Source organism: Nematostella vectensis, chromosome 3, assembly GCF_932526225.1.
Source record: "Nematostella vectensis chromosome 3, jaNemVect1.1, whole genome shotgun sequence".
In the NCBI taxonomy this organism is placed as follows: Eukaryota; Metazoa; Cnidaria; class Anthozoa; order Actiniaria; family Edwardsiidae; genus Nematostella; species Nematostella vectensis.
The window spans coordinates 3,223,241-3,247,296 of NC_064036.1; the positions used below are offsets into that span (position 1 = coordinate 3,223,241).

The following is a 24,056-nucleotide window of genomic DNA, read 5'->3' on the forward strand; positions in this document are numbered from 1 at the left end:
GGACCATTGCCACCTCACCGGAGAGTACAGAGGTGCTGCTCACAACGCATGCAACTTAGATCACAAAATTCCAAAGTTCTTTCCTGTTATCTTTCACAATCTGTCTGGGTACGACAGCCATCTATTTATCAAGAACCTTGGTACATCGGAAGGTAAAATAAACTGTATACCTAATAACGAGGAAAAGTATATTTCTTTCACAAAACAGATTGTAGTCGACAGTTTCACGAACAAGGAGGGCAACAAGATTGATGTTAAACGTGATATCAGATTTATCGACAGTTTCAGGTTTATGTCGGCCAGTCTCGACAGTCTAGTGGGTAATATGTCAAGGGAGTGCTTCAAAAACCTGGCGGAGTACTATGAGGGGGAGGAGCTCCAGCTGTTGTTGAGGAAGGGTGTTTTCCCTTACGACTGGTTCGACGGCTTTAGCAAGCTCGACGCAACACAGCTCCCACAGAGAGAGGCATTCCACTCCAAACTCAACGACACCGACATATCGGAGGAGGATCACCTGCACGTGCGGAGAGTGTGGGAGGTCTTTGGGATGGGGACCATGAGGGATTACCACAATCTGTACCTAGAGTCGGATGTGTTGCTTTTAGCTGACGTTTTCGAGAACTTTAGGGACGTTTGTCTCAAGAATTACGGTCTGGACCCCGCTTGGTACTACACAGCGCCAGGGTTGGCTTGGGATGCAGCGTTGAAGACCACCAAGGTGAGGCTAGAGCTTCTGACGGACTATGACATGTTGCTCATGATTGAGAAGGGCATCCGTGGGGGTGTCTCCATGATAAGCAACAGACATGGGGAGGCAAATAACCCTTACATGAAGGAGTATGACCCTGACCTACCCACAAAATATATCACCTACCTTGATGCTAACAATTTGTATGGCTGGGCGATGAGCAACCCTTTACCGACTCACGGTTTCAGGTGGATGGGTGACCAAGAGCTGTCAGGTTGGAGAGACCGCCCATGCATTCTGGAGGTTGACTTGGAGTACCCTCACCACCTACATGACTTACACAACGATTACCCACTAGCCCCGGAATCTATCGGGCTAGGCAATGTGGACAAGTTGGTCCCAAACCTTAACGACAAGACAAAGTACGTTATCCACCATGAGACTCTGAGACTTTATGTGAGTTTTGGGCTAAAAGTCACCAAGATTCACAGGGGTGTCACTTTTGAGGAGTCTGCTTGGCTGGAGCCCTACATTGACTTGAACACCGATCTGAGAGCCAAGGCGACAAACGATTTTGAGAAAGATTTTTTCAAGTTAATGAACAACTCCGTCTTTGGTAAGACTATGGAGAACATTAGGAACAGGGTGGACATTCGGTTGGTGACGGACGAGAAGCAGGCCAAGAAGCTCATATCAAAGCCGAACTATCAACACCGCACCATCTTTTGCGAGAATCTAGCCGCCATCCACATGAAGAAGACAAAGCTGATCTTCAACAAGCCTGTCTACTTGGGCATGTCCATTCTGGACCTGAGTAAGACGCTCATGTACGATTTCCACTACAACTTCGTCAAGCCTAAGTACGGTGAGGATGCAAAGCTCTTATTCACTGATACTGACAGCCTGATGTATGAGATCGAGACGAAAGACTTTTACGAGGACATCAGCGGGGATGTGAGGTCCATGTTCGACACCAGCAACTTTCCGAAGGGTCACCCATCTGGTATTGAGGTGGGTGTGAACAAGAAAGTCATCGGAATGTTTAAAGATGAGGCTGGGGGCCAGCAAATTACAGAATTTGTAGGACTGAGGGCCAAACTTTACTCGTACAAGATGGATGAAGGTAAAGAAGAAAAGAAATGCAAGGGCGTTAAGAGAGCAGTCGTCAAGAAGAGCATCGGTTTCGATGACTACAAGGATTGCTTATTTGGTAAGAAACCTCAGATGAGACTTATGAATGTCATCAGAAGTCATAAGCATGATGTTTACACTGAAACGGTGAACAAGGTCGCTCTATCTCATGAGGATGACAAGCGAATCATCTGTGATGATGGTATTCACACCTTCGCTCACGGTCATTTCAGAACGCTATTAGGTGGTGGCTCAGTATCTTCAGGGACGACTTGAAGTTCTTCCCTAACGAACGACCTCCTTGGAGCGCCTTCGGAGAGGTAGTACAACACAGGCTGTCCAACTGAAACAACACTGCGTGATAGATCAAACACTTTTAAACTCCAAATAGGGTCTGTGGCTCGTCTGCGTTCACCTCCTTCCTCTTCTCCAGGAGCTAATAGATATCTAACTCTAACCCCTGGTGGTAGTCTAACTTCGTCAAGTCCAACAGGCCGCTTATACGTTGGAGGATCAATATCAACCTCTTTCAAACCAATAGATTTTACAGGCTCTTTGCCAGTAATTCTTATGGGTTGACTATTCAGAGTCTTCAAAACATCTGGCAATCGTTTCACCCAAACTCTGGACCGATCATCGCTAATCATTTCTTGAGCATACTGATGAGAAAACAACCTCTCCGCCAGTGTTCTATTGGCGCGTTCGACAAAAGCCTGTGCGCGATGGTTCCCAGCTTCGCTTCGCTGGATGGTAACCCCCTTCTTTTTCATAATCTTCGTTACCTCTCCCCTAAATTCTGTCCCCGGATCGACAATCACCGTATGAGGCCATTTAAGTTTTCTGGAGTATATCTTTTCAAACCCTTTAGCAATTCCACTCGAATCCTTGGTAGTCAGTGCTTCTGCATCTTTATATCTCGAGGCAATATCAATCACGACCAACGCGTAACGGTAGGTTTTTCTGCCTACGTTATCGTGGGGCATAAACAACAGATCGGCTTGGTGAATCTGATTAGGTTTATTCACAGTCCAATGCGGTCTGGGGACATACTTTGGAGCTGGGAGATAGATCTGCCACAACGCCTGTTTTTCAAGCCACCTCTTAGCCTCGGCTTCACTGACTTTAGCGACACTAGCTAACTTATAAATAGCTGAATACCCTTTCCAGTATCCATCGGTGGAATAGTATATTTTTGATAACCTGCTTTCGTTACTCATTTAAAGATTATCTCTCTTTTCTTAAAATAAAAGATGGCACAAGCGATATCAGAAAAAATTAACCCAAACAGGATCCCACGGGAACCCTTCGGCCTGAAAGCGGAATCGTCGCTGAATCGGATTACATTCAATCCCTCATCGGCAAGTCCTGGAGAAACCCTCTATATAAATATTCCAAAACTTGCTGAAAATGTAGTGATTGTTCCAGGTAGTGTATCCTTACTATTTGACTTAAACGTCACAGGACACGCGAATAATACTCTCGTCAACAACGTTGGCCGGAACCTAGTGTCAAGGCTCAAGATTCTTTTCGGTGGAGAAACACTACAGGATACTCAAAGATACGATCTCTTCCAAACCTATCACGACTTATACTTACAAGCTGAAGATCGTGAGGATAGAATAAAACAAGGTATCTCCTCTGAAAACATGAGGAAGCTCAGGACAAATGCAGGTGACAAAGCGACATCAGATGCTAAGGAAGTAGCTCTTGCAGCAGTTCACAACACCAAGTACTGCATTCCACTCGACCATCCTATTCTCGGCGAGCATGGGGTCTTTTATCCAAAGGCGTTACCTCATCCGCTAATCTTTGAAATTACTCTAGCCCCAGTTTCCGACGTCGTTGTTTATGCTGACACGGTCAAGACTCCAACGTACACAATCACAAACCTCGAGTTGGAATATGCTTGCATCTCAAGTGAATACTTGGCTCGTGAGGCGTTGTCGGCTTATCAGGTTGGTAGAGGATTCTTTTACGAGAACGTCATTCTCCACAAAACGTTCACCATCTCCAAACCTAATGATGGTGTCATAAACGAGCACATTAATCTGCCGAGGAGGTCAATGACAGGGATATTGTGCCTGTTCACAGAGAGCTACACCGGAGGAGCAAGGGATTCCGAAAAGTTTGTCAATCCAAGCATCACATCGATCAACATTAATGTGGATGGCATGCCAAACCGTCTCTACTCCAAGGGGATGACACCGCCGGACCTCTGGGAGTCGGTAAAGAAACGTTTCGGTAGAGAGGGTGTTAAGCAAAAGGATTTTTACGCTAATAACAAGTTTGCTCTGTGGGTCGACTTGAGGGCACATCCAGATAACAGCATTCACGGAGGAGGTCTGGTCTTGAACAACACGCGGGACGGAGTAAAACTAGAAATGAAACGGAAAGTTGGAGGAACGGGAAACATCACCTGCTACATGTTTGTAGTAGCCGACGCGTTGATGGAGGTTATGAACTCGAATTTGAGAGCAATCATGTATTAAAAAGGACTTGTGTGATAATACAAAAAGAATGGAAGAATTACGGGAAAAAGTTCCTTTTCATTGTATTATCACAGGACCTACTAATTGTGGGAAGACAAAGTACCTCACGGAACAGCTCCGAGGGCCGTTCCGGCATGTGTTTGAATACATTGTGTTGATTTGTCCGACTTATGCGAAAAACAAGTCCTATCGTAGATTTGCTCACGGAGATAAACGTTTCTTGGTATTATCGCCGGATGCTAGTAACACCGATGAGATTAACGAGTTACTAACAGATTGTGCGGTGCTATTTTCTGGTACAAATACGTTACTCGTTTTGGATGACTGTGCTGTATCGAAAGATCTAAAGCAACGCTCGAACAAGTTTATCAATCTAGCGTTCTCAGGGAGACACGAAGGATTATCAGTGTGGGTATTGACGCAACAATTAACATCCATAGCAAAGCCCTTCCGTGATAACGTCGCCTGTGTGGTCACATTCCATAATCCATCTCAAATTGGCACCAAAACACTGTTTGAAGATTATGGAGGTGATTTAGACGTCGAGACTCGTAAAAAGTTCGTAGAACTGCTGAAAACTGAAAAGTATTCCAGACTCTGTTTCTGTCTACGGCATCCATTCCAAAATTATTTGGAGATTCCTGCCACGCGGTGAGCTCTAGGGCCAGCCCCTCGAAGTGGTTTAAAAACATCTTGGTCTACTTACAAAATAAGATGGCAAGCGTCGAGGATTACATGGAAGAGAAACCCGAGTCTGAGGGAGCCCGAGGGGCTAGCTCGAAGGGCGAGCCTCCCGAAGATGATGTTGAAGTCAAACGAGAATCGCTGGCTATTCTCGCATCTCTTGGGACTACGAAGGAATTTCTTGGTGTCGGTATGAGTCTTGGTGATATCAAGAAGCTCTCGGCGAAAGACGTCGAGAAATACTTTGTTCGCTACCAGACTGTCTTAGGCAAGCAAGTTACTGATGGATTAGTAGAATCAGCACTTCAAGTGGTGTCTCAAGTCATTTCCTACGTGGTTCCTGTAGATGACACCGAAGCGCTTAGCAAAGACTTACAGAACGACGAGTTGGTTAAACGCGAATTGTCAAACTTTGCAGGTCTCTTGGTATTGAAGGGAGGAAGGATGGTAGCACTTGCTAGCGGTCTCTTTCGGGTCGCTAAGCATGTTAAACTAACACCTTCTTCGCAGGAGACTTCCAACAAACTTCAGGAAGTTTCAAGCACACCTGAGCAAGCTCTTGAGCACACCTGAGCAAGCTCTTGAGCACACCTGAGCAAGCTCTTAAGCACAACTGAGCAAGCTCTTGAGCACACCTGAGCAAGCTCTTAAGCATGATGTGATTTAAAGATTCTTTATTCAGTGAGTAAAGAATCATGTCTGACGAAAATCAAGAGGTTGAACAGATTACAAAGGACCCTCCCCCCAAGAATAAGAGTGCTGCTAGAGAGAAAGACCCTAAAAAGGTTGCGTCCGGTAAGAGAGTTGCCGAATATAATAGGAGGTGTAGAGAAGCACTTGCTAGGGAAATGGAACGCGAGGCGGAGGCGAGTTCGGAAGACGCTACACGAGCAGAGACACCCCACCCAGAGGGAGCTCGAGAGGCCAGCCTCTCAGGCGCCTGGATTCCAGAGCTATCGTTTACAACTGTACTGTCTCTAGTTGGAATAGGGTTTACCGCATTGGATATGTATATGCGTTTTTACAAAAAGACGCCCAAGACCGAAACTTTCGAGAGACCTGCCGCTCGAGGGGCTAGCCTCCCGAACGCGACGCCTAAAATAGGAATGTTGTGATTTAAAGATTATCTGAATCTGTAATAAATAAAATCATGTCAACTGAAAACAAGCTTGTGAAGACGTTTACCGATTCAGCGGTCATCATCGGGTTAGCCGCCGGTGTGGGTTATGTCGCTAAAAAGGCTATGAAAGAGTCATTCATCAGCGACCCTTCGTCGAGTGTTACAAACTACGCTAAATGGGTTGCTGTCCTGTCCGGCAGTATGTATCTGAAAGATTATCTGGAAACACAAAAGATTTTGCCGAAAGCGCTGTAGGCGGTCTAAAGATCTCGCAGACTGATTAATAAATGGCGAGTATAGCATTTATGATTGGTGGGGCTATTCTTAATGCGACGGCGTTTGTCGGAGGGAGTTACCTAGCGAGATACTTATCTTCTGACGCTACTCATGTTGATAAAGAAAAAATAAGACACGATAAAGCGCTTGAAAAGTATCAACAAGCAATGGGTGATTGGCAGAAAAAAAGACAGGAATACCAGGATTGGTTGACTGAACAATACAACGATAAAGTTCGTGCGGATGAGAACGATAAAGAGACGGATGAGGCCTTCAAACTATACGCTCAAACACATCCAGATTTTGATTTGAAAGAGCCTGAGCTCTCAGATTACTACAGACCAAGTAGCAACCAAAAGATGGGAGAGATGGCATATGTTGGAGGTGGAATGTTAGCCCTTGGCTATGTAGCGAGTAGGTGGATATGAGCCGGCACGACTTAAAGATTTCTTATCTTCAAACAAGATAAGAAATGGATACAGATTTTGATCCCACAACAGAAGAAGGTAGAGAAGATTTGAATACTACTGTAGACGAAGATTATGACTCTCTTATTCCAAACGATGGTGAGGGAAGAGAATCATGGAATGAAAGGATTTCAAACAGATTTGGTAGAGGTGCAAGCTATGTGAGTAGGAGGTTGACCGACTTATGGAAAACACGAAACCCCGGGAGGGCTGTCCCCGAGTACATGGAGTTACAGAATATGGGAGGTTCTCCTTCAACGGACACACTTAGGGTAGACCTTTTGTTATCGAAATATCCAGATCTTGATGAAAATTTAGTTCAGATTTCAACGGATGAGAGAGGAAAACAATTCATTTCCTTCTATTCTGCGAGAAAAGGTGGTTGGACTAGACCAGAAAGGTTGTATAATGAGGATAGAACGGTGCGGAAGAGTGTTGACGACAAAATCAGATCCGGAAAGTACAAGCAAATTCAGATTCAACTCGATGAACTAGACGCTACAGGTAATACACTCAGAGAAGAAGAAGAGAGAAACACCGAGCAAATGAGAAAAAATAATGAGGAACGAAGTGAAACAACTAACCAAGAAAGACTAAGAGCTATAGATCGTAAAAATGAAGAGCTCAGCGAAAGAAATTCTGTCATAGATGAGACTTTGGAAGAGAATCAATTGGAGAGAGAAAATCTTGAAGAGAGAATGTCGTTGAAAGATCGTGTCAAAGCGATTTTTAAGAAATACGGATTTACAGTCGCTGCTGTCGTTACCGCTGTGGGCGTTGTTATCGGTGTTATTGTCTCTAACCTGAAGACGGGTTTGACAAGTGTTGCAAAAGGCGTTGGAGACGGTCTTAAAACAATAGGCAAGAAACTAGGAGAAATACTCCCAGGAATGGTTGGTGCGATAGCCAGTTTCATCTTTAGAACGGCGGGTGAAGTCGTAGGCTTTTTAGCTAAAAACGCATGGCTTCTCATCGTCGCCGTCGTCCTGTATTTCGTAGAACGATTTAAAAGGAGACGGAAATCATAACAAATGGTATTACTCTACATTGAAGGAAACGTTGGTGACTTTACTGTCTATTTAGAACAACCTATTGAAAAGCCGCGGTTTATCGCGCTGCGAGGATGTGCGTTTCATAATCGTTGTAACAGTCTCTCAAGCGAGGGAACGGTCTCCGACGGTGAGAACATTATCCTTAGGATCCCCGCGGGGCAGTATACGATCGAGACGCTAAAACGTCAAATAGATGGGGGTATGCGTCTTGGTGAAAAGTCAGTCTCTATTAGAGACTCGTCACTCGAAGTTCACCGGAACGTCGCGTTGAATGAGCCGCTCGCCTGCCTGTTAGGACTCAAGACCAGGGAGCTGGAAGCAAACACTCGCCACGAGATAAAGATGATAGGTCACGAGGCTATTTTTATCCACTGCGATCTTGTGAACGCGTCTGACTCCCTCCAACAAGGGGCGCCCTCACAAATCCTAGCAAGTGTAGAGCTTGATGAAGGAAAGATATACCTCAATCCAAGCGATCCGGTACGGGTTAGCACCACATCAGTCGGTTACGTGAGTAGTCTCCGTCTTAGTATAAAGGGTGGTGACGGAAACATAATAGAGCGCGGTCTCTACCCGATACGTCTAATTTTAGAAATCACTTAAAGAATAAACTCTCCCCATAATAAAGCTATGGAAGAGTACAACTCAATCTACCCGAACGTACCCCGAGGGGTCAGCCCCTCGGGTGATAACTTCAGACTCCAAAAGACCCACGATGTTTTGGGAAGTTTGGAGCAAGAAGTTAAACATTACGAGAACGTGAGGAAAAAGTATAAACGAGGGCAGAGCGTGTTTTCAAAGTTAAGTGTGGTCTTAGGACTCTTATCCGTCATTCTTGGGTCTAGTGGTTTGGGGACTTCTCTGTCGGGTTTTGGTATCGTCGTCGGAGTTCCGTTGGGTGCTTTGGCCGGTGTTTTCGGTCTTACGTCTGTAGGCTGTGCGGCGGTTTCTAAACGGCTGTCGCAAAAAGTCTCCAAGCACGACCAAACAGCGGCGATGGCAAAGGCAAAAGTAAATAGCATACGCGACCTGGTCTCTAAAGCTTTAAAAGACAACAAAATATCAGACGAAGAGTTCTCTTTAATCTTGAACGAGGTGGACAAGTTTGAGGCTCTAAAGCTCCAGATCCGTCAAAAGTCGGTAAGAGAGGACGAAAAAAACGTAAACATTACCAAGCTGAGGGAAACAGTAAGAGAAGAGATTTTGAAAGACCTGGCGAGTCGACCCGCTCGGTGAAATTTCTGTACGAGAGAACTCCCGTCGGATGGATCTATGAATTGAGATGCGTAAAGGACTGATTTAAAAACATCTTATATGTCATATAAGATGAAGTTTACAGAATTTGTGAAAAGGTACCCCTACTACTCACGCTTCAGGTTCTCTGCCGACGGGCACGGCAATGTGCAATTCGTTTTCAATGGGGACGAATACGATCCATTCGACAAGAATGGGAATCTAGTCAAAACGTTATATCACTTCCCTGGTAATAGCTGGAAACCCGAGAATATCCAGGATTTTCTAGTCGCCGACGACACACAAGCATACAAGGAAACGATCCAGCAACTGTTTGGGTTCCCAAAACAATACAGACTAGACGCGCGTGCAGAGTACAAGATATTGCCGTGGGACGAAAACCCTACGAGAAATAATTACGTCTCTTTCGATGTTTTTATAACACCAAAGCTGAAGACACACTTTGTTTTTAGGGACATATTCACCGACAGCTTGCTAGTATTCAGAACAGCAAAGGAGGCTAGTAGGTGGCTCGACGCCCCGAACCTCAGTTATTGGAGTCAAGCCTTAAATTTTGCTATGTTTTGCGCGACTGCTGGATGTGGTGTGACGCGTGACATGATTGACGACTCTCAAGTGGGGTCATTCTACAGATTTCACATCATTTTCACTATCAGACGAATATTAAATGAGCTACAATGTCCTCTCCCGAAAGATAAGCTTTTTAGTTGGAATAAAAACTTCTACAGCGAAGCAGCTTACCAAAAATTAAGGACAGAGTTCCGAACTGGCGGTGATTTTCGGTTCCTTGGACCGATAAATCATGGGTTAGGGAACGTTTATAATTATGATTATCACGGCTTGTCATCTTCTAACGACAAGTATAAGCCTTATGGCACCATTGATCAATTACACGACGAATGGGACGCTGCCAAAAGCGACCACGAACACATGAATCACTTTGAGATCGAGTACCTGAAAGACCTTAGAACTGGGTTTCAGTATGAGTGGTTCTTTCCGGAAAAATCAATGGGGTTAACTAAAGCTGGGTTGTCTAGGATAAACCAGAGCATCGAAGCCTTTGTTTACTGTATTCTAGGCGCGCAAGTTCAGACCCGGTCGTCAATCGTCGGTGATAGCGGTTCAGCTCAGGAAACGAAACAGGTCTTCACGAAACTCTTTGAAAGCGCGGTGGTGGAAAACAGTATATCGAAAAGTATACAACGGTATCAGTTTGCTTTACAACAGGCGAGACAAAAACTAGACCTGGCTTTCGCCCTCGGCTGTTGGTTAAGTCCATCGTATCTTGTGATAAATAACAACACTTCGATCGCTGGCTATAATAACAAGTTACAAAAAGCCACCACTGATATGAAACTGGGGCTGAATCCGATAAATAACGAGATAAAAACGATCCCAAAACATAATATGGGTCATTCAAAGATTGTGCTACCTCATACCGAGTCAGTCACGGCTCACAAACCGGAACCGGAGGCGAAAACTAACCCAAAGCCGGACGTGATTAAACCCACGAACACACAGCACGAAACTAACCTTGCCACGATCACAGCCTTTACGGCTGGTTTAGCTTGGTATCTATTCCGGTAACATGCGGGGTGCATGTGGACGGATGTGACGTACCGCAAGAAGACAATACCTGTTCACGTGCCAAACAATAGACTGCATACCAGACCACCCTGGCGACCGCGAACTCCCAATGTAAATACAAAACCTATTTTCAGAATCGCTAGTTGTTAGGGCGATTAGGAATGTATGTGTTTTGTAACGTGAGACGCGTTACAAAACTGAGTGGGTCAATGCTAATTTCCGTTACACGTTCTGCAATGGTGCTTTTGTCTATCGTGTTCGCATATTTGAGACCCTCCGCATAACTTACAAAAGGGTCTCTGTTTGCCGTGTCCACACATCCCTTTCCCCTTGCAGTCTTTACAGACATATCTTGCTCGTCTGTGCTCACAAATGCTACCGCCGTTACATTCTCTGCACCGCGTTTTTCTCCGGTTGTGAGGGCAGATTTGCGATCCGTGACAATCTTTGCAATAATATTTCACTCTGCCATGAAGACACTTATAATCCGTTGTTCGCTTTACGGGGGATACTTTCGAGTCTTTCACCGTTTGGTTCTCCATTTCTATCAAACCGGTCATGTCCTTAAATCACTTTTCATTTTTTTACGCCTCGATACTCACCCTCCTAGCCGGCCGACGTCTACCTGGCGAAACACTCTTCCAACATTTCCTTCTCTTGCTCATCCATGCACCAATCCCAAAACCTGTCTGGGTGCCAAGCTACTGGCATTAGTTCGTCCTCCAGCTTTCTACGGAATCTCACCTTGTGTAGCTTCTCCGGGAGCTCCTCATGCACGAGACCCCACCTCCACGCCGCACGTAGCACCGCGACAATTTCGTGTAGACCCAAAAACCGCGCGTAGTTCATATGTACAATGAGATCGGTCGCGCCCCACTCCAAGCACAACCTCACAATCTCGAGGTTGCCAGATTCGGTGGCCGGTGTTATAGCATAGTCCGGGTCAAACTCGCTGAAGTTTTCTCTCAGCAGCTTTAGAACCTCAACGTGCCCATTGTACGCCGCCTCAGCGGTGGCCCAACCGACATCGACATCGGCACCTAGATCTATCAACAACTCAACAACCCCCACCTGACCTTCCGCCGCCGCAGCACCCATGGCCTCGGTCATGGCCTCTCCTCCGTCGGCACAATACTCGCCCATCACCTTCAAAACCTCTACGTGCCCGCCTTTCGCGGCCATGGACGCTGGATACACGAAGTCACAGGCGCCCGACTCACAACACATCTTAACGATCTCGGTGTGGCCGTTCATTGCGGCCCTGACCATCGGCTTTTCGAAATCCGTCGCACCCCAACTCTTACACAACCTCACGGTCTCGACGCACCCCTCCCACGCCGCGCGCTCCATAACGGCGTCAAAGTCTGCGGCTCCCCACCTCGCTAAGGTGGCGGCTTGATCCTCCACGGTGAGATTTGTAAGACTTCCAGCACTTTGCATATCCATTTTGTTATTACATCCACGTCTTTAAACCACTTTTTTCGAATTTTTTTAGACGTGTTAATTCACATCTACTCCGAACTGACAGTTTTCTGGAAATCCTGATTTCTCTGGAAATCAGGAAACATCATACCACACCAGGCGTACCCAGGACTGTGGCCACTTCTCTCGCTTTCCTACTGATGGTCAACTCGGAGACGCCCGTTCTTTCGGAGAATTTTTTAAGCGTAATATCGACCCCCTTTAGCCGTACCCAGTAATAGGTTAAAGCGACCGCAAAGGATTGTGGGCGAGCGCGATTCAACTCAGACGAGCGGTTCTTAGATCTGTAGTAGAGCTGGACCACCTCTCCCTTCTGTGTGGGGGACGCCGAGAATCTATCCATCACATCGTGAATGTGATCCACGACGGTGGGAGACGTTCCGTGTAGTAAGTAATCTTTAGGCATGTTAACACTAAAGATTTTTAGACCCTTAAGACAACTCTTCCTGCTCAATCCAAAAGTCTCCATTAAGGTTTTCGGTGTCTGACACTTACCGGACATCTTGTAGGCGTAGTAAATACACGCAAAGACGATCGCCTTCCGTGGGTCGCCGCGAAAAATCTGGCCTTTCGTCACCTGAGTGTATATCTCGTTAGCTTTGGCTACAATTACCCCACTAAAACCCATGTTCTCCACATCCTTGTCAATGTTTCTATCCTCAGACCTACATACCTGGACCCGACTTGGATTCGAAGACCGTTTGCCGTCGGAATGTCCGTAAAAACCCCATTCTCTTTCGTGCGCGATCACGCGCTGCATCTGTTCCCCGCACTCTAAGCAACTAGTGACCCCGTCTTCTGTGACCAGGTCGTCATGATTGCAAAGGGTGTTACTACTATCCTCGTCTCCCAAGGAGGCTCTACTAGTCTCGTATTTGGTGAGGGCTCGGTCAAACAGTGCAAACTCCGGCATGAGGGTGGGGACGTTAATCCTGGGTACCGGCCCGTCGGGGATATTATATGGTGGTGGTGACCGGTCTTCGGCCGTACGTTCAACCGTTTGTTCCCCCATTTTATTGAACTGTTCACGTCTTTAAGCCACTTTTCAAAGGCTTTTTAGATGTGAAGTCAAGATGCTAGCCTCTCGAGCTGCCTCTAGGCGTGTTGTGTGTGGTCGCTAAGACTTCCGAAGGGGTCCGCGTGAGGGCGGTGCGGTCTAAAGTCTCCACACCTCATTCGTGGACTAGTATCTTACCCATCTTTTTTCGCCATACCGTGGCATGGAGACTAACATTGCTAGAACACCAAGGACAATTGTCGCCGCTCCGGCCACAAACCCAACGGGGTCGAAGCTTCCGTATTCTGAGTCTTCATAGTAATCAGCGTTACAACAGCAGTGTTCAGGCCCCGCATCCGCAGTGTTACTCACATTCACCTCCGGCACCGAACAACCGCCGGCGGTAGCCGCACCATCTCTAATCTTAACCTCCGTCTTTAATGTCATTTTATCTAGGACCCCATACGTCTTTAGACCAGAATAGCCTCCCCGAGCTCCCCCTAGGTGCGACACGTGACAAAATGATCGACAGGTTTTTGACAAAATGATCGACAGGTGGGCGTGGCTATCACGTGACAAAGTGATTGACAGGTTTTTGACAAAATGATTGACAGGTGGGCGTGGCTATCACGTGACAAAGTGATTGACAGGTCCTTGACAAAGTGATTGACAGGTTTTTTACAAAGTGATTGACAGGTGGGCGTGGTCGTCACGTGACAAAGTGATTGACAGGTGGTCGTGGTCGTCACGTGACAAAGTGATTGACAGGTGGGCTTGGTCGTGCAAGAGATCTCTGGCAAACTCGCGCATGCGCAGGTCGCGAGGCTTGGCGGAGGTGCGCGGAGACTTTTGCGCCATTTTTGGAATGAAATTTGGGGAGATCAAAAAGTTGCGCCAGCTGCGCCAAAATCCTACTACTCTTACTATTTATCGGTCTACCGACCAAAATGTCCCTTGGGGTAGCCTATTCAATATTTATCGCTCAATATTTTTCGGTCTACCAAACAAAATTCCTATCACTTACTATTTATCGGAGGGTATGCTACCCTCACATTGTGTGTAGAAAACCAAGTCAAACTAACTTGTCGCTTTGCACGCTTTGTGCATCGTCGATTCTTTGTAGCACAAGAAACAGCGCCCTACTTTCTCTGTCTTCCGAACAAAATTCCTATCACTTATTATTTTTAGGTCTAACGACCAATATGTCACTTGGTGCACTTAAAAAAGGTGATTTTGTGTTCCACATCATATCACAGGCCCGAGAGGGGGGGGGGTGGGGGTTTCCATGTCGACCTTTTTTTCTTCAAAAAAACGTGCCGCTAGGGGGCGTGTTACTTATAGCTTCCCTATCAGGTCGACATGGAAACCTGGAAAAGCGGCACGTTTTTTGGAAGAGGAAAAACGCGCCGCTGGGGGTCGAGGTGGTCGAGTTACTCATTTACCAGGTGGCGGCGGTTACACAGCGCGTCGTTTGAAAGGTCGCAAGCGCGTAGGGACAGAGCTCGCTGCAGGAGCGAAACCAAGGCGAATGCATCCAGTTAAAGTAGGAATACGCGCCTAATCAACACTAACAAGAAATTAAAGTTCATTTCACAATTAAATTATCCTATAGCCCGTGGCATAACCTTTGTGAACCCCACCCCATGTTTGAACACATAGCACCATTGTTATCCTCGCGCACTCCAGTTTATTCCTTTGTAGTTGCAGATCATCTCCGACTTATATCTACAATACAGAGACTATAGATAAAAGTGAGAGTAAAGAGCTACGGCCCTCTCAGCGACCAATCAGGTTTGCATTGTTTATTGATTCTTTTTTGCGTTTCAGGGCCGTAGCATGAAGTGGGGCATTGGGGGCATGTACCCCCTAAATATTCTCAAAAATTATAAGGCGTTGACGCATTGACCAGTAGGGTCATGGCTGTGCCTGTGCTTCCCAATACTTTTTTACTGTAACCCCCCCCCCCCCCCAATTTTACGTGGCCTGCTACGGCTCTGCGTTTGTTTCAAAATTAACAACATACTTTGTGTATACCCCTAAAATACGGGGGGTAAAAACAAAAACGACAACTCGCCCCGAGATTTTGTTGTTGTTGTTATAAGTATAATACCGCATATTGTGACCAAGATCAGACAGTATCGCATGACTGTGTTTAATACAGTTTCTTCATTTTTTAAAAATACGTGACCGCGTTTGAAGCAATCGGTGCTTGTTTTTAAGAAGCACTTGACAGTAGAGTAGCAGAGATTGGTTTGAAGAACCCAGTTTTTATGTTTTACAGAGTGCTGTTGATAATTTTGAAAGAACGGGTAAATTCATTTTACCACACATACCACACACCTGCGCATTCCCTTCTCAGTACTAGTAATGACCTACGAGCGTGCTTGGGCGTTGTTGGCGTCTTTTCCTTCGGATATGTGCCGAAGTATGTTTCTAGCATTCGTATTTGGCGAGTGAAAACTTGATAGCATGTAATAGAAACCGGACAAATTGTCAAGTCATACTTCTAAATATGAACGCAAAATTTGAATGCATCTCGTATCTTATTTCACGAATAGAATGACAGAGGTGTCAGGCGAGCCAGTGGCCAGTGTGGATGCCGGGAACGGGAAGAAATCCGAGGAATTCGGGCTCCGCAGGGACCTTGGCCTTTGCGCATCCATTTCACTCAGCGGCGGTGCGATGGTGGGCTCAGGAATCTTCATATCAGCGCAGTGGGTGCTTGTGTACAGCGGTTCTGTTGGCATGTCTCTCCTTATTTGGTTACTTTGCGCCGTTGTGTCCATATTTGGAGCACTGGTATCAGCAGAATTGACACTAACATTCGGCAAATGCGGAGGTTTGTTGAGAGCGTAGCTGGAGAATTTCTTAAAGGGCTATAGGAGGGCTGTTCAGCAGAGTATTCATCACATAGCTAGAAGGGGGAGCAAATGGTCTTGGCGAGCATGCGCATCGGCAGTCGGCACGGCATTATTCTTGGCGTGCACCTCATTTTTTTGTTTTTGGGAAAAAACGAAAAAATACAAAAATACTCGATTTTATAACCTATCTAAGAAGCACTGACCCCCTGCTTGCATTAGTTTTCTTGCTTTAGTATCAGTGCTTGGAATGATGGAGAAAAAAAAATGAACATTTGAGCATTTGATTTTTTTTAAGTATAAAACGAGTATTTTCAAACTTGCCGAGCAAGTTTTGTTTTCACAAATAACTTTGCCGTAGTATAGGTACTTTGTATAGTAAGGGTGTGTATCAACGCTGATGCTAGTTTCACTCGTCTGATATCCTCAGGAGAGTACATGTTTATACTAAAGACACTGGGCCCGATGATGGCTTTCGCTACATCCTGGCTTAGATTTCTTGTCCTGGCGCCCGTGGTTTTTTGCATTCAGACCCTTGCACTGGCTGCATATATCATAGAACCTATTTTCCCAGGATGCTCTGAGAGGTGGGATATCAAAGTGCTGCAGAAAATCCTTGGCGTTGGTATAATTTGTAAGTTTGGAGTTTATGGTATTATGGTATTTATGGTATTATATTATGGCAAATATAGTATTCCTAACAATGCATGCATTTCTGATCGACTGCTTACCCGATCGCGTCTGACTATTTGCTCAACATGGGACTTGCGCTTAGAGATCACGTGACCTTTTTGGGTGGCAAATTCAAAACAAAATAATCGAACGAAAAAAATCAGAAAAGACCGCGCCCGTCATTCCAGAGACCGACGGAAAAAAATATATTTTAATGAAACTAAACGCTTTCAGAAAAAAAAGAAGGGTGGTCTTTTTCGTTAGCGCTGAATAAGTTGCTTTTTGTTAACTGTTTTTTTGCCGCTAAAAGGCTGAGCGCGCGCTAGTTTGCCACCCACGTGATCACGTGATCTCTCAGCGCAAGTCCCCTATTCAAACGACTCGCTAACGACCGACCGACCTCTTCAGGTTTTAAGTTTTACCTTGGTTATTATTTTTATTTTATTTTGGAAATATTGGAATATATTGGAATATTATTTAATATTGGGAATTATCGAGGATAAGTCTCGAACTAAACCATCTAAAAACAAAGTTTTATAACTCATTTCAAATTCAAAAGAAATTTTTCTCGATTTACAAAATCGCCCAAATGGAAATTGGATGCTGAACCACAATTGGTATTTGCCATGGCCACAAAATGGCGGCTGACAAAGCACTCCCACTCCCCGTAACAAGTAGAAATTTTCGTATCTTGATTCCTTTATGTTTTTATAACTAGTTTTGTTTGTTTTACTGAAGACTTTCTGATGTTCATGAATATGATGAGTGCGCGGGTGGCCGCCCGGGTGCAGATTGTGTTCACGGTTGGCAAAGCCCTTGCTCTGGCGATAATCATAATCACTGGAGTTGTGAGGTTTGCCCAAGGTATAAGCTATATCCATCTTCCAACCCTTATCAATATAAAGGTTCGCATTTTAAGACTTACATTTTAAACCCGAGAAAATATCAGTTTCAGTGACCGCACCCGCACTTATGCTGTCGATCGTGCCCGGTTCGTTGATCTGTTACGCTACAGCCCAAACAAAACCAAAAAGGATAACAGAATTTCCTTCCGTCTCACATTTCATCCTATTAATTTAGATATGGTGGGAATAAACTGCTGCTATTTTTTCAGCCGCCGCTTTTCTCTTTTCGACCGGACGAGAATTTTCATATCTCCCTTGTTAAGTGCTGCTATTAGACGTACGATGCCCTGTACTCTAGGAAAGGCACTTTTGAATACATCGCTCCTACCACCCGCACTTAGAGAGTCATAACCTCTCAACCAATATTATTTATCGAATATCTTATAAGCCTTGCAGCATGATTAACATGGAGAAACCGGTATATACTATGTTTTTGTGAACATTTTCTTTAATCATTTATTTCCTGTCTTATTTTGTTTCCATCCCCTACCCTCCCTCTATGGCCCACCAACTAGTAAAAAATACCCTCTTTTAAGTTCTGTTTTATAATCTAAAATGATACTTGAAGTAAATAAATGTTCTTAAATATGCGACTCCTGCAGTGCTTCATGGGTACCAAATAAATTTTAAAAATAAGCGTAAATAAAATTAAAAACAGGTTAATAAAGCTTTAGCAATCTTGTCGTAGCTCTACACGTTCACACAGCGTGTTCACAGCATTAAGTGACAGACCAAGACTCAGCATTTGAACGTTACCCATGAACCACTGCGGGTTAGGATACATTAATTCGCGGGTGCAACCTTAATCAATTGTTAATCGAAACAGATGTATATACGATCTTGTTGACACTGATGTGTTTTGTCTACTTCAGGGTACACAACAGGGGCGTTCGATCAGCCGTTCAAAGGTTCAGTGACCGATGTAAGCCAGCTCGGCCTCGCTTTCCAAAGCGGACTTTGGGCATATGCAGGATGGTAAAGTCCCAATATTCAGCAAATCTAATAGCAAACATTTTCACACCGCGACTTACGCTTCGCTCGATGGTTAAATTTTGTCTGAAATAGGTGTAAATCTAACAATTTTTAAACTATATATCATTCAAACTGTCCCCGAATTGAATCTGCTTCCTTCCCTTCCCTCAGGGTCTGGATGGGGTTAACCGACTAGCGACAAACGGCTTAAAAAGTAACTGACTACCGACAAAAAATGAAAAAAAAAAATATTTACTAACGACAAAAAATATTTGGCGACTACCGAAATTTTATTATTTCCGGTATTTTTACTCTTTACTTCCATCGTCAATCTTCTTAAAATTCGGCCATTTCAGAATCTGCACTATGTATTTCCTGTTGCATCTACTTTTTAGTCAATTATTAACCCATAATTAATTTATTATTAATAAGTTATTAATTAATAATCAATCCTAAATAACGTCTTGTTCTCAGGGATATCATTTGTGTTGTTGTCGAGGAAGTGAAACATCCTAGCAGGTAATTGAAATGGGGGGGGGGGGGGGGAGGGTGAAATAGGGCGGCGGACTAGGAGAGGGCGGGGGAAAAGACGGGGAAAAGTTTGCGATAAGGAAGAATCAAAGAGGAAGAAAAGAAGCGAAATGGAAAAATTTAGGTGGGATATCATAAAGTAGAAGTTGGCTAAAAGAGAACGGCGAGAAGGGAAAGGGATGAAAGCAAATAAAGCTGGAATAAGGTAGAAGGGTATAAAAAGGGACAAAGGCGAGAAGAAAAGGAAGGAAAAGAGAGCGAGGGTTTATAATACAATACAATGGAGGAGCTCGTGATTGAGGGGTGACAAAGAAAAAGAGTAAAAGAAGGAGGGAGCTGATAAACCTAACAGCCATTACAAAAAAATACACCAGACACACACACTTCCCTCTCATATCTCTCTTAACTTCCCTTCCTTCATGGCTAATTGTTAACCGTTCCAGGAACTTGATTTTTGCGGTGATGGGAAGTATAACCTTCGTGACGTTGCTATATCTTCTGGTGAATATCGCATATCTAGCCGTGCTTACCGTACCGGAGGTCAAAGCATCCCTTGCGACGGCTGTGGTACGTCAGCTGTATGTGCAAATAGTACTAAAACAATTTGTTTAAAGCAAATGGAAACAATAGAGTCATAAAAAAGCGAAAAGTTGCCACCTAGGGTTATAGTTTTCTTTCATGGATGTCTATATTCCATAATTGAGTTGCATCAAGAGAGTGCTCTCTTGCGCGGTGGATGCAAAAATATCAATCACAACAGACGGGGCAACGAAAGGACTCCGAATGGAAGAAAACCATAAAATGTTCTTATGATTGGGGTAGTCGGGAGATTTCCAAAGGCAGGGCCATAGCAAGGGGTGGGGCACTGGGGGCATGTCCCCCCCCCAAATATTTTCAACAATTATAAGGAAAAGACCAGCAATGGTGGGGCTGTGCCCCCAATATTTTCTGTATAGTTTCTGTATTGTGCCTCCTTCCCCAAAAATCTTATGTGGCCTGCTACGGCTCTGAAAAAAGTATACGTATACGCTGATCTTGAAAGCTTGATGTTAAAAGACTCCTTGGTACCTTAAAAACCGAGTGACAACAATGTACAGGTAATTGGTGTCCATGTTAATAGGTAAGCTTGGTGTGTTGCGTGCAGCAGAGAGTAGAGTAATTGTTCATACATTGCATATCTTCGTTTAGTCCTTCGCTCAGCGGATGTACGGAACTGGGGTACAATGGCTCATCCCACTCTGCGTGTCGGCAACAGTGTTTGGTACGATGAACGCACGAGTGTACGGCATGGGGAGGTGAGCTACACAGCGAGGGACTTCCTTTAAACGGTTACCTTTGGCACTTTTTCGTTGTATGTGTGTCTCACTCGTATGAGGTCTTTTCTATGAATGTGTCGATCAGTCAACACTCCTCCGTTATTGTTTTCATTTGAAAACTGAACAGTGAAAGAAATCTGTTGTATCATTGATAATTTCATTCATCAAAATATCTTAGGGTGTGGGGAACAAGATTCTTCTGTTCTTTCGTGTATTCAACCGCATTCTTTTGTTCTGTACTTTAGGATGTGTACTTTAACCTGTATGGTTCTTCTGTTCTGTATTCAACCTATAGCATTCTTTTGTTCTGTATTTTAGGATTGTACTTTAACCTATATGATTCTTCTGTCCTGTATTTAACAGCATTCTTGTGTTCTGTATTAGGGTGTTGCTTCAACCTATATAGGTGGTTTCTGTTCTTCTGTTTTGTATGTTACCTAAAGCATTCTTCTGTTTTTTCTGTATTTAGGATGTACTTCGCGGCTGCACGAGAGGGTCACTTACCCAGAGCTCTGGCCATGTTACACACGGATAAGCGAACACCAATACCCGCCATGCTGTACCTGGCTTTCATCATCACTGCCATTCTCATCCCTCGTCAAACCTCGGTCAGAATGTTGCTCAAAATTTTGGGCTTTGCCAGTTGGATGGAACAGTCATTGTTGACGATTGGTTTGCTTTGGACAAGATATAAGCGTCCAGACCTCGCCCGGCCTTTTAAGGTTATTTAACCGATTGACTCCTATACCGACCAGAACCGAAAATTCAAAATGTAATAATAATTGGATGGTCATTACTGCAAGATGATTTCCCCACAACTTGACCAAATCAACCCCACGTGAGCGTGTTTTTGTGTACCACTTCTCCCCTTCTCTGTTTTTCAACAACAACTGCCCATTACTAACCGCCGCCACCAAATGCCCTTCATTAGCCCAGAACACCATTTTATTCGATCGACTGTTTTCTCTCGCTATATATACCCTGTTTCCCTGAACACTCAATTTTTTTTTATTCTCTATTTTGTTTAAACATAACCTTTTAAGGAGATGCACACCATATTTAGAAGGGGGTTGTAATAATCTCTTGCTTGTTTTTTTCTATCTAAACGGCGTATGAATTTAGCCCTAGTAAACATGCAGAGAATATTGTTTTCCCTGTATTTTTCTCAGCCTCCCGTGATTATTCCCATCATATTCCTGACCATCGCACTCTACCTTGCCATTACACCGATCGTTGCTGCCCCATTGGAGTCGCTTTTCGCTTACATTTGCTTCTTTGCGGGAATCCCGATCTACTGTGTACTAATCCGCTACAAACTGCAGCCAAAATGGCTCATTGCTTTGTTCGGTAAGCACACTTGTGCGTGTGTGTGATGTGTGTGTTTGTGATGGGAGGGGGGAGGGGAGTATTAAGGTATAGTAAAGAAACGTATTATAGTGCAGGGCGTGGCAGGTGGTGGAGCACGTGCCCCCCCCCCAATACCTTCAAATATTATAAGAAAATGACAAGAGGGGCCGTGGCCGTGCCCCCCCCCCCCCCAATACCTTCAAATATTATAAGAAAATGACCAGAGAAGCCGTGGCCGTGACCCCCCCCCCCCCAATACCTTCAAATATTATAAGAAAATGACCAGAGGGGCCGTGGCCGTGCCCCCCCAATACCTTCAAATATTATAAGAAAATGACCAGAGGGAGGGGCCGTGCCCCCCCAATACCTTCAAACATTATAAGAAAATGACCAGAAGGGCCGTGGCCGTGCCCCCCCCCCCCCCAATACCTTCAAATATTATAAGAAAATGACCAGAGGGGCCGTGGCCGTGCCCCCCCCCCCCCAATACCTTCAAATATTATAAGAAAATGACCAGAGGGTCCGTGGCCGTGCACCCCTCCAATACCTTCAAATATTATAAAAAAATGACCAGAGGGGCCGTGGCCGTGCCCCCCCCCCCAATACCTTCATATATTATAAGAAAATGACCAGAGGGGCCGTGGCCGTGCCCCCAAATATTTTCTAAATGTTCCTGTTTTGTCCCCCCTCCCAATATTGCGAGGCCTGTTACGGCACTGTAGTGAAATAAAGTTCCAACCTAAAGCGTGGCACAAGGGTAACTTGAGACAAGATAAGGGAAGGGTGCACAATAGTTGAGCGCCGGGTGATGCAAACTACAATCAAAACTAATACAAACTAGTTGCACAACTGATGCAAACTTAGATGCGGAACTGATGCAAACTAGTTGCACATCTCACGCAAACTTAGATGCGCGACTGATGCAATCTAGTTGCACATCTCATGCAAACTTAGATGCGCGACTGATGCAAACTAGTTGCACATCTCATGCAAACTTAGATGCGCAACTGATGCAAACTAGTTGCACATCTCATGCAAACTTAGATGCGCGACTGATGCAAACTAGTTGCACATCTCACGCAAACTTAGATGCGCAACTGATGCAAACTAGGGGGGGGGGGCGTAAGGGTTTGCAGTGATGCGGTTTTGCCTTAAGTCTGGCGCGGTTTTTCTGGCGCGGTTTACTGTTGTTGACTTATTTTGACGGTTTTTGGCGTTTTTCTGTGCGTTTTTTTGTGCGGTTTACGCACCCCCATAGGCCCCCCTCATTACACATTTCAGGATTTGAAGGAAAGAAAACATGTACACAAATATTTTTATATGCATATATATAACATTTAAATATTTCATCATGTCGGCTTCAAGATGCGTAATAATCTTTCCCTCGAGGGAAAGAATATAACTGTATAATACTTGTCGTCAGGCCGTTTTTATAGGCAAGAGATAATCAATTTTATCCAGTTTGAATTTACCTGTGAGTTAAATAATGAATGGTAAGTTAAATTTTGATGCAATAACTATATGGGAATCAGATTCTCGCATTTATGTGTATGTACACTCGTCCCACAAGCAAAATATAAAATTTGTTATTGTGGACAATGGTGCTAAATAATATTTGTATGTATATCAACTCCGGACTCTCGCCTTCTAGCACGTAAAGAGGTAGAACGCAATAAGAGAGTCTCATATCCCTTGTGAAATCAGCAACGCCATTTTGTCTGCTTTTAGTGCCCCGTAGTCATTAAGAAAAGATTGCATAGCATATTTCGTAGTCATCTTTAATAATTTCTTTTCAAAGGCGTCTTAGCAGAGAAATTTAACGCAATCCTGGAAATACTTTTTTGTCTTTTATATAAGCCATTTCGTCATTCGACACATTTCATTTAGGCATACGAAACCTTCGTTTTTACGACCACATGCTTAAATTAACGCCTGCTCGACCCAGCCTCCAGCATGCATTATGTTTGGTGATACGTCGAACCCGCTCCACCACCCTATTCCCCCCCCGCCGCCATGCTAATATCCAAATACCCCTAAACTCACCTGTTTGAAAACATCTAACTGCTGAAAAAGCAATTATGATAAGCTGTAAATAATAGCGAACGCACAGTGGCGGCAAAATAGTCGGACTTGTATTGGCTAGCGCGTCGGTGACAGCTCGGGCGCCACGGGGTCGACGTAACTTGATCGGGTTTTCTAATCAAATACGGAGAGCGCGACGCAAACAA

General features: G+C 44.6%; 2 protein-coding genes across 8 annotated transcripts in view; one reads left to right on the forward strand and one right to left on the reverse strand.

Moving 5' to 3' along the window:
• Positions 1-21,896, forward strand: part of LOC5507768 (Y+L amino acid transporter 2) — a 31,685-nt gene extending 9,789 nt beyond the window's left edge. For 3 of the 7 annotated variants that reach the window (XM_048725675.1, XM_048725674.1, XM_048725673.1), the window contains 10 exons: positions 14,929-15,018; positions 15,786-16,066; positions 16,516-16,719; positions 17,496-17,621; positions 18,535-18,637; positions 19,109-19,153; positions 19,609-19,732; positions 20,354-20,460; positions 20,951-21,203; positions 21,651-21,885. In XM_048725675.1, the coding sequence (XP_048581632.1) occupies positions 15,787-16,066; positions 16,516-16,719; positions 17,496-17,621; positions 18,535-18,637; positions 19,109-19,153; positions 19,609-19,732; positions 20,354-20,460; positions 20,951-21,203; positions 21,651-21,854 (1,446 nt within the window). In that variant the 5' untranslated portion in view covers positions 14,929-15,018; position 15,786 and the 3' untranslated portion in view covers positions 21,855-21,885. Of the gene's footprint in view, positions 1-14,928; positions 15,019-15,785; positions 16,067-16,515; positions 16,720-17,495; positions 17,622-18,534; positions 18,638-19,108; positions 19,154-19,608; positions 19,733-20,353; positions 20,461-20,950; positions 21,204-21,650 lie in introns of those variants that run through there. The other 4 variants (XM_048725678.1, XM_048725676.1, XM_048725679.1 and 1 more) reach the window with 4 other exon arrangements.
• Positions 12,316-13,242, reverse strand: LOC125561317 (transcription initiation factor IIB-like). The gene has a single exon (XM_048725426.1). It carries the CDS (start codon positions 13,240-13,242, stop codon positions 12,316-12,318), a length of 927 nt encoding a protein of 308 aa, XP_048581383.1.
• Positions 21,897-24,056: the final 2,160 nt, after the last annotated feature.

Coding starts and splice junctions, on each gene's coding strand:
- LOC125561317 (XM_048725426.1), bottom strand. CDS start 13,242: ATGGGGGAACAAACGGTTGAACGTACGGCCGAAGACCGGTCACCACCA.